We start from the raw sequence: 14,579 nt of genomic DNA, 5'->3' as shown, positions 1-14,579 counted from the left end.
TGTAAGTTGTTTACTTTTCCAATTAGAGCAAATTTGATTTGTGGGTAGGGGTAGTAAAGTTGGACACAAACACAAACTGTCACCTTATTTGTAGGGATGGCTAGCTATCTACTCTTCTTTTTCCTTTTATTTGCTTTGATTTCTCCTGACCTCCATGAAAACTACATTCTTTGCTTATGTTATGCTTGGTTGGGTCTTGAAAAGGTCTATGAAGGCTTAGTATTTAAGTGGAAACATGTTTGGAGAGATGAAAAGGATTATTTGGTCGACATTGAGACAATGCTCTTAAAAGGAAAATGATTGATTGGCTGAAATGGTTGGCTGATTTATTATGCTGACTGAACTAATGGCTGATGGCATGTGTACTTGTGGTATAGGTAACTCCATACAATGTACCAAATGGGGGTTTTCCTGGAAGCTTCCTCAACCTCACAAATTTCAATTTGTGTTTTAGAACATGGAAAATGACTTGGGGGTGTTTGGTTTTTGGGTAAATAGAAAAAGTACATTTTTTATTAAATAATAAATTTATTTTAATTATATTGATTAATATAATAGATTAACTTTAACTAAATAGAAAAAAGTTAAATATTTTGACTTTTTCTATTTAGTTAAAAAAAACAAACATCAATTTAATCATATTTGATTTTAATTTAGAAAATATAAAAAATAAATATAATTAAATTTGGTTAAAATTTTATATATTTTTAATTTTTTTTATGGAAGATATAAAATAAGTAAAATTAATTTAAAGTAATATATAAAATTAATTTATTGATTTTAATTTTTTTTTCTTCTTTATTTTATTTCCCTCACGTTTTAAAAGAACCAAATTAAAACTATATGTAAAGAAAAATTATTTTCTCATGTTTAGTTTTACTATTAAAAATGTAAAAAAAAATTAAAATAAAATAAAATAAACATAATTAAAATAAATTAGAAACTTATGGCTATGTTTGTTGGCTTCTAAAAAAAATGAAGAAACGTAAAGAAAATAGAAATAAAATAAAAATTAGATTTAAAATTAATAAATTATTTTTTTATATTACTCTAAAATCATTTCATTTATTTTTTTTCCTTTTTTATATCAAGATTAAATAATTTAAAAATATATAAATTTTTAACTAATTTTAACTATGTTTAATTTTCTTTTATATTTTTCATCATCAAATTAAATATAAAAAATTCATTTTCTTTAATACTTTTTTTTTTTGGTGGTAGTTTTCAATAACCAAAAATCTCCCATATATTTTCTAATTCTATAATCATTATATAAAAAATTAAAATAACATTTAAAAATAATTTTAACAACGTTAAATTTTTTATTTTTATTTTTCACTATTTCTTCCCTTCCACTTCTCCATTCTATTTCTTTCCCTGATTTTTTTTCTCTTTCAAATTTTCCGACAATCCAACATCAAATACTGTTTTTACTAGTTCAGATTGGCTTCAAAAATCCCACTATTCTCCTGGTTCAGGTTGACCTGGTCGTCATATGCTTAATAATTGCCAAATACTGTAGTGAAGACGATGATTGATTAATCTACCAACCAAACAGATAACACGGCCCCCCCAACAGAAGAGAAAAATCCACAAAGGATGGTGCAAAGTCAAAGACTTCAAAATTTGGTTAAGTCATACATTTCCTTAAGGATACTCTTTTGGAAGATAGGAGAAATTAGTAGTGGTTGACCAACTCAACCCCCTTTCCCCATTGTTTCACCATGATCAAGATCAACCACCAAGCTTTAAGAAACTAATGTGAGTAATCCTGGAGAGTTTGATGGATTGATGAGTTAGGGTGAGTTAGCCAGTGAGTTCGTCAAGGAGAAGAATGCCCTGCAGATCCTGGACATGTCAGGAATTTGTCGAATTTTGCAAGGAAAGAGGCATTGAGGGTCAGGTTTTTCCCTGAATGAGCTGCCAAATTTGAGGTGTAGGCTGAAGGGGAGCCAATATAACATGTAATAATGGACACCAGTTTGGAGAATTTGCATCAAAAGGGTGTTAGATTATCAGCTTTGTTTCTATTTTTACATGTATTTCACATAAAAACCAGACATTCCTGGCCTTTTCTCACTAGTCACTACCCTACTTTCTAACCAAAACAACACACTCATGCTTTACTCTCCACTGCCCACCTACAATTCCAAGGATCCAAGCTTCTTTCTCTCCAGAGAAGGCTCCATAGATGCCAAGCTGCAGACCAAAACTCAGTCATGCCAACAAAGGAGTATCACAGTGCACCTCCATATGATATAAAGCCGAGCACGCTGCTCCCTCACATGCTTTGAGCACCGCTGCCATGGCCGGAGCTTCAGACTCCTCATTGAGAAGGTTGTTGCCATTGTTTCGAGAAAATGTAGATTGAATTTGGTGTATGAAGGTGTTAAAAGTGGGTTGTGCAATGAAGAACTTATGGGGAACTTAGGCCCTTATATAATACAAGGGGTTGAAGATATGTGAGGGAGGAGTGTGTGGTGAGTGAACCATGGTGACCCATGGTTGGGCCTATTGACCAGGACCCATGTCCTGGAAAGGTGACAAAGCAGACCTACTAGCTTGTCTCCTTGCCAAATGCCTCTGATGAGGACTGGTCATCGACTTTACTCTAACAAGGGGAATCACTGTCTCACATGAACACCCCTTTACACATACAGTGTCCACAAATCTATGCCTTACATTTTCTTGCAATAATGAAGAATATTCATACTCATTAATTTGTATATGATTGTATACATACCACAATTAGCCTGCCCCCTGTATACATTGAAGAGAGCCCTTTGGGGGACACAAATAGAACATATGGAGTGGCTAAGGCAGGGACAGCCCTATCCCAACTACTTCATTGATCAGGTGTGATAGATAGCCTTAATCACAAAACCCCATCTGCCTGACTCATTCCTGACAATAATTTCATGTTTTTAAGAATCAGAATAATGGCAGACTAAACTATTGTTAAGTTGATCTTCAGTACAAATCATTCTCAATAGAATCAAATCACAAGCAATGTGGTTAGAATTATGGCACACTATAAAGTAATGGGTTTTTTGGCCTAGTTCTTTCCAATTCAATTCGGCATAAAAATTTGAAAAAATTACAAAACATGCTATTATGTAAGTTAAAAAAGCAACTTGAAAATCCAAGCTATAAAAATATCTCTATTATAGTAATTCCAATAGGATATTAACAAACTTATCGGCTCTTTAATCGGCTTCCCACCCAAATTATATCTTTGGATAATGAACAAAAGGACTATCAAGACATTAGTCATCATGCCATCACAAAATTTTGAAAAAATTACAAAACATCCTATTATACGGATTAGAAGAAGTTGATCTTCTATACAAATCAATCCCAATGGAATCAAATGACAAACATATGTTTTTAGAATTATGACACACTATAGAGCGTTGCATTTCTTAGCCTAGTTCTTTCAAACTCAATTTGGCATAAAAATTTGAAAAAATTATAGAAACTGCAATTATATGGGTTAAAGAAGTAACTTAAGAACCCATACTATTAAAATATCTATATCCCAATAATTCTAGTGGATATTATTAAACTTATCGGTTTTATAATTAGCTTGCCAATCAAATTATATCTCTAGATTATGAACAAAATGACTATCAAGACATTGATCGTCAAATCATCGAAAAAATTACAAAACATGTCATTATATGGATTAAAGAAACAGCTTGAAAACCTGGACTATAAAAATATCTTCATTCTAATAATTTTGATGGGATATCGTCAAACTTATTGGCTATATAATCAACCTATTAACCAAATTATATCTTTGTATTATGAACAAAATGACTATCAAGACATTGATCGTCGGACCATGGAAAAAATTACAGAACATGTTATTATATGGGTTAAAGAAACAACTTGAGAATTTGAACTATAAAAATATCTTCATTCTAATAATTCTGATGTGATATTGTCAAACTTATCGGCCCTATAATCGGCCTACCAACCAAATTATATCTCTAGATAATGAACAAAACGACTATCAAGACATTGATCATTGGGCCAGTCATAGCCTAGTAACAAGCTGTTGTCACGTGCACCATGTCGAGTTAAGTTGATGAGAACTATATTCTTAGTTGATCCGACATGCCTGCCACTTATCATTGCCGGCCGTGACAAACCAGTTTGAAGTCATTTAGATTCACCTCACCTTTGATGGTAGCAACCCTACGTCCTCATCTTTATGGTAACAATGGGATTGAGTCCTCGCCTTCAACAACCTTACATGACCTCCAGTGCGACCCCTATGGTAGACACATAGGGACACCCTATTTAGGCTAGTGGACATAAAGGGTGACACATAACGCTCAGGTCGTCGTCTGTGGCCCGTCCCACGTGCTAGACCATGTCCCATTGCTGCAGCCTGCAACTAAAGAATGTCAAGGGAAGGTTCGTAACCTTATCCTAATGAGGCAAAATTCAAGGGATAAGGTCTTTGAGGTGAAAGAATTGTGACAATGTCCAGCTAAGGAAAGACTAATCTGGATGGACTAGATGAGTTGTGGCCCTACAGAGCAAGTGGGTCTGCGCCATACATGTGGCACGATGACCCGATGAGAGGAAATGCACGTGTGGAATGAGACACAGAAGGGAGGTCGTCTTGACAGCATGTATACAATTTACTTCAGCCATAAACCATCAGAATGTTGGGTTTCTTCTACCTTGAATGGAAAAAATTCCTAAAGCTATATATATACACATATGTGGACTTAACTGCATAAACGTATTTTAAAATCGTTTTTGGACAATATCTACATGAGAGAAAGCGGATCGTTAAAAATCAATAATCAATACTGTCAAGAGGGTCAGTTTCTGCTACTCTCTATGGTTAACAAGCTTCATGAGCACCAAATGCAAGTAATTCAAAATCATGTATACAAGTATCAACTCTGCTGAGTAAAATGCACCCCAAAGTCCTGCAGAGCTCATCAACATATTGGCATCTGGTAATGAATCAACACGCCTTAATTGTATCCTCATGTCCAAGTAATTTTCAGAACTTAAAAGAGTGGTGCTTGGAAATATCTCTATCAAACTACCAGTGTTGAAAGTGAACTAGTGTTGACAAGGCAATAATCATGGCTGAATGTCAGTCAAGGATCTCAGAGAAGGCATGAAGGTTGATAACAACCCAAAAGAAAAAAGAAAGAAAAAGGGAAAATTATGGGGCTAAGCTCAACATATTCAATGTGAAGAGGCATATCGTTGCTGATTACCAGGTCAGGCTTAAACTTCAGGCAGTACAAAGATTCACATATCAAAGGAATATGGCTCCAACCCATAATACAATCTTGAGTTGAGTTTGCAATTACCCTAGCTTTGCTCATAGGGTTACCAAATCCAAGCCTATGCCTAACAATGAGACACGAACTAGTACATTAGCCTAGCAATCACAAGTAATCTGGCATTCAGGAAATGGTGCACGGTGCTCATAGGGTCACCAAATCCAAGCCTATGCCTAAAATTGCATCTCGTTTACTTTATTGCTTACGGAATATTTAAAGATGGAGGACTCAGAAGGAAGATGAATTAAGCAATGTCTTTCAGTGTTTGAATTGCTATCCCAGACACAATTTCTTTTTCCCTTCATTCATGAGTAACTTGAATGATTTAAACAACAGAGCACTAAAGCCTAGGTATCAAAGAAGGAAGGTTCCTAAACATGGGATACAAATCAACTAAGCTGATGACCAAAAGGAAATATTTTTTGACATTATTGGTGAGGGATCATAGAACTGGAATCATGGAATATTTAAGCATTATAACCCAGTAATGAGATGCAACAAGGACATGCATATGGCCCATCAATCAATATCAGCATTTAACAGTCTGTAACCAAGCTGTGTTTTTAGGAAAAGTTGTTTGTTTCAATGCAAACAAGTTGACTGGGTATTTGCAAAAGATTCTTTACTTCAGGATAATTTTGTTTTTCAACCAAGTATGAACAAGGTAAAATGATCAAATGGTTTCATGAGATATAATCGTTTCCAAAATAACCGACCAACTGAATGATCCAGATACATGAAGATATGAATTATTGATCCCGCTCGCTAGCACTAGCCATTGTCAACAAAGAAAAATAACATATGCTTCCATTGAAGAAATCCAAAGGAACAAGCAGAACTCCAATTTCACGCTTAAAAGGAAAATGTAAAAGTACCTAAATTTCTAGCCATAGAGCAAGGCATGGAAATAGAGCGTATCATCATATATTACAAGGGCTAGACACTACAACCAATACAAACTTATTAACTGAATAGAACACCAGAATCATTCTTTTAATTAATTTTATCATGTTCTCTAATTGAACTAATCCACATTTATATCTATACTGAACATGAAGTTCCTCACTTGTCTCCCAAGGCTTTCTGGATATCAGCCTGCATTTTAAGAAAGAAAAAGAAAAGAAGTAAGTATTTTGAAATGACAATAAAAATCAGTGACCAACACCCCACCACCACCACAACACACTCACATGAATATGTATAGAGAGAGGACAGTACCTCAATGGTCAATGGGGCAGTTGTTGGGCCATAGCGGGCGAGGACAGTTCCTTCCTTATCAACTAGAAACTTGGTGAAATTCCATTTGATCCTAGATCCAAGAAATCCACTTTTGTGTGCTTTGAGGAATTTGTAGACTGGTGCAGCATCAGGGCCATTTACACGAACCTATACACAAAAGAGAATTGAACATTTAACATTATATTTAACTATATAAATCCTATGATCGGAGCAAAATGTAGAAATTTGAGACCCAATAAAGACATGTCAAACCTGAAGCAGTAAGCATACACAGTACATAAATAGTACCCGAGGCTTTATCAGTCAAGACCAACTCTAGACAAGCAATGAAGGTTTTATTTGAGTGCTCTTCAATATAATCTTTATTGAATATCAAAAGAAAAGAAAAATGCTGTTCTAACAAAATGATTTTCACATCCTTGGAAGTGGGTTTTTAGTAGGCATCTATGGAAACTTTCACTGCTTTCTTCTGGAAAGAAGGGGGGAAATGGCTTGACCATTAAATTATACTTCACTTAAGACAATGCTTTGTTCTCACAAAACAAACTCTCATTCTTTAGTTGTTTACTTACAAAGCAATTAGAATAGCTTCAGAGGGTGTGCTTAAAAACTAAATCTGTTGGGAGGAATGACATCCCTCTTGAACTAGCAAAGAAATAATAACCATTCCAATAAACAAATAAAAATTGCAACTTAGCTGTGAAATTGGTGACAACAGCAACTTTCTTCTCTTTAAAACTACAAAAGTGGTATACTCACATGTACTTTCTCTTAGAAAGTTAGCCACAGCAACTAATATTCCTCCCCATGTTTCAAATGATTATTAACAAATTACAGCTTTAAGGCTGTCAAGGGCTTAAAAACTCCTTGTCGACTTTCAAGCATGGAGTCAACACCACTATAATATGGTTGCTGCTGGACAGCAGGCACTCCCCTCTTGGCCACACCCATGTGGTTGATCCCTCGGTTCTTCTCAGAAAAACCACTAGAAAACAAAGGTCTCCAAACCTTGATATGACAGGCCAGCTTATTGGTTTTTTTTTTTTTTGGTGGATAGACAAAGAAATAATTTATCAAAGAGGCACAACCCAAGTACATAGGGCATGAAAGAGCATCAAAGGAAAACAAAAAAAATACCTTAACTCCTACCATGACAGTTGACAAAATCAAGAATGGTGTTACAGTTAGCATGGTTTTAAAAACCGGACAGGCCGACCGGTCACGGTTCCGGTCCAGTCCAACGAATTGGACCGGAATGGTATTGAACCGGGGTTGGACCACTTGAACCGGCGGTCCAACCGGTAAACTGGACAAACCGTCCGGTTCTATCCGAACTGGCCAGTTCGATTAAAATTAATTTTTTTCCTCCCATTGTCATCGTCCCTTGCTGGCAACAACCTTGTGCTGGAAAAACTTCCCCTTTTTGCCCGTCAAAACCCACCCCCAAGCTAGAAACCCCATCCTTCCACGACCCCGCTGGAACCCCCACCCCCACTGGAAAAGCTTCCATTTTTTGCCCGTCGGAACACCCCCACGAGACTCCCAGGAACCCCTGCCCACACCTCGCGCCGGAAAAGCCAAACCCCCACCTCATGCTGCTGCTGCTGCTGGAGGAAAACCCCCCCTTCTCCCAGCAACCCCCACACTAGAAAAAGTATTCCCTTTTTTACGACCCTCTCATCCCTTCTTCCAAATTTATTTATTTTTTAATTATTTTTTATCTCATCTCTATATTATTTATTTATTTTTATATTTATTATTTTTTTACTTCATGTTTAAAACTTATGATTTTAATTTAAATTAATAAAAAGTACAATTTTAAATCAATTCCTGATTTTAAAATAAGTTTTTTATTTAAAAATGAATTTTAAAATTTTAAATTTTAAATTAAAATTATGATTTTAATTTAAATTTTAAATTTGAAACTAATTTTTTTATTTTCAAATAAAATTTTAATTTTTAAATAGTGTATTAATTATTATTTTTATTTTTATAATTATTTTAAATTTTAATAATTTATAAATTATATATTTATGACGTCACTGGTTCAATCGCAGTTCGACCGCCAGTCCGACCAGTGAATCGTGAACCGGTAACTTTTTCGGTTCAATGACAGGTCCGGTTTTGAAAACATTGACAGTTAGGTTGGGAGACCCAATTAGATGAAAAGAAAAAAGAATTAACAAAGAAGCTTTTTTAGCACCAACTCCGATCCGCACACTCTCTACTACCTAAATGCATCTTCTATTATGATCTTTCCATAAAGAACGAATCAAGTATAGAGGAAGCAACCTCCAAGGTTCTTCCATTTCTTCCCCAAAATTCTCCCACACCAATCTATTAATAATTCCAAGATCAACCTAGGAAGTGCCCATGAGACACTGAACACAAAAAAAAAAAAAAAAAAAAAAAACAAATACCAAAGGTTGTAAGCCATTTTACGAAGAAAATTCCAAATACCACAAATTGACAGATTATTTGTTTCTAAATGGAAATACAACCCCCACACCTCATCACCAGGTTTTGGGTTTCACATCATAATTGAAGGGAATCTAAGCAAGCAGAACTTTCACCAGGGTGTGCTGCATGTCCTTATCTATGCTAAAGCTACTGAATTGGTATCAAAATGCAATTGAACTGGTGTTACTAACCAGCTATCCAACTTGAAATGGGCGGTTCTTCTTGACACACATTGTGACATTTATGCTTCATCCAGAGAACCCATGGAGGAAACACATGCCACTTTCCAAAGAGAAAGACACAGAAGAGAATGATCCAAAAGCCAATATCTAGTATGAGCACAAAACTTATGACTGCCAACCACTATAGCCATTCTATCCAATCTCAGAAATCCAAGTGCTGGGGCATAAAGAAGCAGGCAGATGCAATTATTCTGTGTGTATTCCTTAGTTGTACAGGATTGACCTTGAACAAGAACAAATTTGTGCCCCTAAAATAAATAGGAAATAACATAGAAAATCCAATAATTTTTTAACTTTTACAGGTTTTTCAACAACTAATTTATGATGAAGACAATCATCTCATATTCTACAACTCAAATAAAGGTTATCACCCATGCCTTTCTTAAAAATCTTATTTGCCAAAAATCATTCTTCCTTTCCTAATTAAAAAAAATGTTAAATGAACAAATATAAAAACCCTCATTAGACTGACGCATTCTATACTTTGATTGTGCTTAAAAGTGATCAGACCACCATCATTTTCTTAATCAATTTGAATGTTTATCCATCAAAATAGGGAGAAAAATCAGACCACCATCAGCAAACGTTGCCAACAAGCTAAGACAAACTGATTACTGGACTTCACTTACAACTTTACTAATCTAAGATACACATGAACAAAGTCATGTTTCTCAGAGCTCTAACATTTAAACAAATAAGTTTCTTCTTTTCTCTAGCCTTTTAAAACACAATTTAGGTTTAACTTTTTTTCTTTTGCTGAATTTAAATCACTCTCAGCATCTAAAAACCATCTAAATTCCAAAATCAATTAAATTCAATGAACTTCGTTTAAGCATTGTGTCCGGACTATGCTAAGTCCAAGCCAAAAAGACAAAGTGAAGAAAGAAGGTTTATCTAAATTTCAATAATACGCAAACCTGATAAAGTATTAGTCTTAGACAATCAATATGGTCTTTTTCCAACATCGGTGAAATATGAATAGAACACTAAATTTGGGAGTAAAATAAGAGAATAGAATATTAATTTGGAAGAGTAGCATTTGGTCAACAAAATCAACAAGCAAAAAAAGCCAACAATTGGTCATAATCAACAAAATAGAAATTAAAACTGTGTTAAGAAGCACCAAAACATATGATTGAAATTTTACATAAGGCTATAAATATACAAATAATAGTTTCTTTTACCTTATGAAAAATTGGATATTCAGCCTTGTATCTTGTACATGCAAATTCTTGTGCCTGCTCACTCGACCCAGGCTCTTGCTTCAGAAATTGATTGCATGGAAATGCTAAGATCTCAAAACCTGGAAACACCCGTTATAATCTCAAGACTCAGCAAATTCAGGGAAGAAAAATCCCGAAATCTAATCTAAATCTATGACTTATGTCAATTAAATTGATGATTACAAAGCTCAATTGTTAATTCGCATACATAATCCTTAAAGCAGGAAAACATGACGAGCAATCCAGCTGATTACGCTATCAGCTTCCCTCGTTAACACCAAAAGAAATGAGGCAAAAGAACAGGATTACAACATAAATTTCTTCCTGGATATCTCATAATTCCACATGAAAGAAGGGGAAAAACGTCAAAATCCATCATGTCTATCACAGAGAATGATATTATGATATAACTCCCAACAAGTATTTATCAACTCGACATAAAGCAGAAGAAAAAAATTAAAACCCATCATGGGTGTACGATAAAGAAGGAAAACAGAACGAAATTCTCTACAAGAATTTCCCAACATCTCCAGAAAACAGCAAAAACTATAACTTTCCCATCATGGGTACATCACAAAACCTCGTCTCAGGAGATAAACATATAAAATTTCACAAAAATCATCTAAACTGAAATGTATTTGACAAGAATCATCTACCTTTGTCCTTGTATTTGTTGTAGAGCTCAGTCAATTGGGTGTAATTCGAATCGGTAAGCCCACTGTCACAACCCCACAAACAATCCCAGAAGGCCCAGAAATTAGAAATTTAGAACGATAACAATTTTCAGTCCAGACCCAGAATAAAGAACAAAACAAACAGAGGGAAAACAGGGGAAAAAACCATTTGGAGGCAACATTGACCACCAGAAGAACTTTCCCTTTATAAACACTGAGGTCCACATCCTTGGCCTTATAGTCCTGCACACCCCCCAAAAAAAAACCCAATTCCCATACGAGAATTTTTACAGAGAGAATAGAGATGGGTGTGCCAAATATGTGAAAGAGAGTGGGGTTGAACTCTTACCTTGACTCTGAATTCATGAATTGATTTTTCTGAACCCGATTGGGAAGCACCCATATCTTTTTTTATGCCCTACGGATTCTTGAGTAGCCCTTTAATCCTTTATCAACTTTTTATGTTAGGTTTGGATCCCATCAACTTTATGAATATGGTTGGATACCGGAAGAAGATCCTCTCCAGCGAGGCAAAGGACTCTCAGCCTAAGGATTTCGGATGGGGATACCTTGTCCGAGCTGGTTGTTTATGTCAGCATATTAAAATGGAGACGACAAAATGAAAACAAATTTTTATTATTTTTGCATGATTAAATTTAATTTATGCTAAGTATGGATCATTGGGACGTGTTTGGATTTCTAGTTCGGAAAAAAGATTTGGAAATATTTACTTTTGGTTATTTTGGTTTTAAAACAAAAAAGCTTCAGGGGATAGAAAACAGAAACATAAATATAAGGAAATAAAAATGTAAGGAAATTTTGAAAAAATAAATAAATTCTTACTTGTATTTTATCATACCGAAATTTGATGATAACATGATGTTGAATTTGAATTTAAAAATAATTAATTATCAATTTCAAAGCAATTTGAAATATATTCTTTTCAAAACCTATGAAAGCGGAAGTGAAAAAGTATATTTGATAGTAATTTTATATAATATTTGGTAGCCTTTTTATTCTTAAATTAAGATTTAAAAGTTTTATTTTTTATTATGATTTAAGATAAATTATTTTTATTTTTAAAAATAAAGGATATATATATAGTCTATTTTGGATTACAGATACCCACCATTTTAAAACAAATTTATACAATTAAAAGTGTGTTTGATAATTAATTTATTAAAATATTTTTTCTAAAAGTGTTTTTAAGAAGATCGTCTATCTAATTATTCTTAAAAAAAATATTATAAATGATTTTTTAACACTATAAATGAATTTTTAGACTTGTTTCATAAATTTTATCAAACACACAAAGTTTGTTTTGCAATTGTTTTCTATATCAGTTTTCTATATTCTATAACAAAAAAAGTAAAAAAATAATTTTGATAACCAAAAATTATTTTTTGTTTTTTATTCTTAAGAATAGATGTTAGGTGTTTTTAGAAAAATATTATTTAGTATGTTTTTTGTCATTTTTAATTGTTCTTCAAAATATGTTTTATAAAATATACATGGAATTATTAAAAATAAAATATTAAATATAAAAAATATTTTTAAATATATATTTTAAAATATATTAAAATTATTTTAGGTCTTAAAATATACTTTTATTTTTATAAAATATCAAATCACAGTTGTAAAATTTTGTTTTAAAAAAATGTTTTTTAGAAATATTTTTAAAAATAGTTACCAAGACAATTTTGTTTTTAATATTTTCACATAATATAAAAAATAATAATAAAAAGGAATCATGGAGGGTTTTGACTTTGACTCTTGACTCTTGAGTTGTGAGTCACGAGTCGAACGTGACTCGTCACCGACTCCTGGTACCCGGTGCAACAAGTCAAATAGAGGGCGCCTAACACACCAATCAACCACCCAATTATTATAAAATATATATTTTTTTAATACTTTCTTTTTCCTTCTTTTTTTTGTTAATATTTTTCTTATAAAATAATTTATTTATTTTTGTTCATAAATATTTATGTAGGATTATCTCTTTATATTTCGATTTAAAATATAATTTAAAAATATATATATTTGGATAAAATTCTTAATAATGGATATTTATTCCAAGTAAGGCTTTAGAACCGTTCAATTCGAGATCCTAATCCAACGGATAGATTTTACACAAGCCCAATCCCACATCCGTTCACAAATCCATTTACTTGTAAACTACAGAAGCCCAAGTCTAGCCCAATTAAGCTATGGATTGGACCTCGGATGGCCCCAATTGCAAAAAAACTTCATCCATTTAATTATTCTCAAAATGATCAGTCCTCATCCGTATATTTTGTTGCACAACAATGACACATTTGTCTTCATTTAGGGGTCAATTGTTCTGGGAGATTATTAAAGTTTATTTAATAGTTTGATTATATTAATTAATATTTTATTTTTCTATCAAATTAATAATTTTAATAAAATAAAATTATATAATCAATTTAATAGTATGATAAGGGTTGAAAAGTTAGAAAGATAAATAATTCTTTGTCCCCTTGTACTAAAAAGGGAATATAATTTTATCAGAGTTTATATTTTATTTGAAAAGTATTTTTGAAACCCGATGTTTTGTGTAATAAATTTTTTTTTATAAACTTGAAATGTTGTTAATCGGTTTTTTATGTTTCAAATATATTTTAAAAGTGACATTCATATATAAAACAAATGTTGTGTTTTATATTTAGTAATTTTTAAGTTTATATAATTATTTTTAAAATAATTTTTGAAAACAAGTGAAAATAATTTTAAAATATTTTATAAAAACATTTTGATTTCCATTTTTAGAAACAATAAAAAAAAATTTGTTTTTTATTATTAAAAGTGTTTTTATTTTCATTTTTTTTTTATTTTTTGATAATATAAAACTATTTTAAAAAATAGTTGTCAAATGGGATCTTGGTTTATTATTTATCGCAAACATGCTTAAACTCGTCACATTTAAAAAAAAAAATTATATTCTAAGTAGTATTTTAGAAAATAGTTTTTACAAACTATTATTTTATATAGTTTGTTTGAAAACTTGAAATATTCTTAATTTGTTTTATATGTTTTTAAATATATCCTAAAAATAACTATATGTTGTATTTTATATTTTAATCAATTTTTAAAATAATTTTCAGAAAATAAGTAAAAATAATTAAAAGATGTTTTTTGTTTTATTTTCTATTCTTAATAATAAAAAACATTTTATCTTTCTTTATTATCAAACGTAATTTCTTGTTTTTTTTATAATATAAATTAATTATAAAAATATTTGCAAAAAAGGATCTTAGCTTTTTATATATTTTAGACCTATTTAGACTTTAGACTTGTGACATTAAAAAATAATCTCTTGGGCCGATCTTGTATATCTAGTGTATGTATGACATACATACATAGAATTAGAATGTATTTTGATACGCAATATGTTATATATATATA

General features: G+C 32.2%; 1 protein-coding gene across 1 annotated transcript; it reads right to left on the bottom strand.

The window, feature by feature from the left end:
- Positions 1–6,096: 6,096 nt before the first annotated feature.
- On the bottom strand, positions 6,097–11,716 carry LOC117917416 (probable glutathione peroxidase 5). Its single transcript, XM_034833683.1, has 6 exons — positions 11,506–11,716; positions 11,323–11,399; positions 11,139–11,200; positions 10,444–10,562; positions 6,537–6,704; positions 6,097–6,413 (listed from the first exon to the last, which is right to left on the bottom strand). The coding sequence occupies exons 1-6, from the start codon at positions 11,557–11,559 to the stop codon at positions 6,381–6,383; spliced, it is 513 nt and encodes a 170-aa protein (XP_034689574.1). The 5' UTR covers positions 11,560–11,716; the 3' UTR covers positions 6,097–6,380.
- Positions 11,717–14,579: the final 2,863 nt, after the last annotated feature.

This window comes from Vitis riparia, chromosome 7, assembly GCF_004353265.1.
Source record: "Vitis riparia cultivar Riparia Gloire de Montpellier isolate 1030 chromosome 7, EGFV_Vit.rip_1.0, whole genome shotgun sequence".
Classification (NCBI taxonomy): Eukaryota; Viridiplantae; Streptophyta; class Magnoliopsida; order Vitales; family Vitaceae; genus Vitis; species Vitis riparia.
The sequence above is the reverse complement of the archived record's forward strand: the minus strand, read 5'-3'. Positions and strand labels throughout refer to the sequence as shown.

Coding starts and splice junctions, on each gene's coding strand:
- LOC117917416 (XM_034833683.1), bottom strand. CDS start 11,559: ATGGGTGCTTCCCAATCGGGTTCAGAAAAATCAATTCATGAATTCAGA. Junction 11,400..11,505: donor TTCATGAATTCAGAGTCAAG/GTAAGAGTTCAA, acceptor GGGGGTGTGCAG/GACTATAAGGCCAAGGATGT. Junction 10,563..11,138: donor CAACAAATACAAGGACAAAG/GTAGATGATTCT, acceptor GGGTGTTTCCAG/GTTTTGAGATCTTAGCATTT.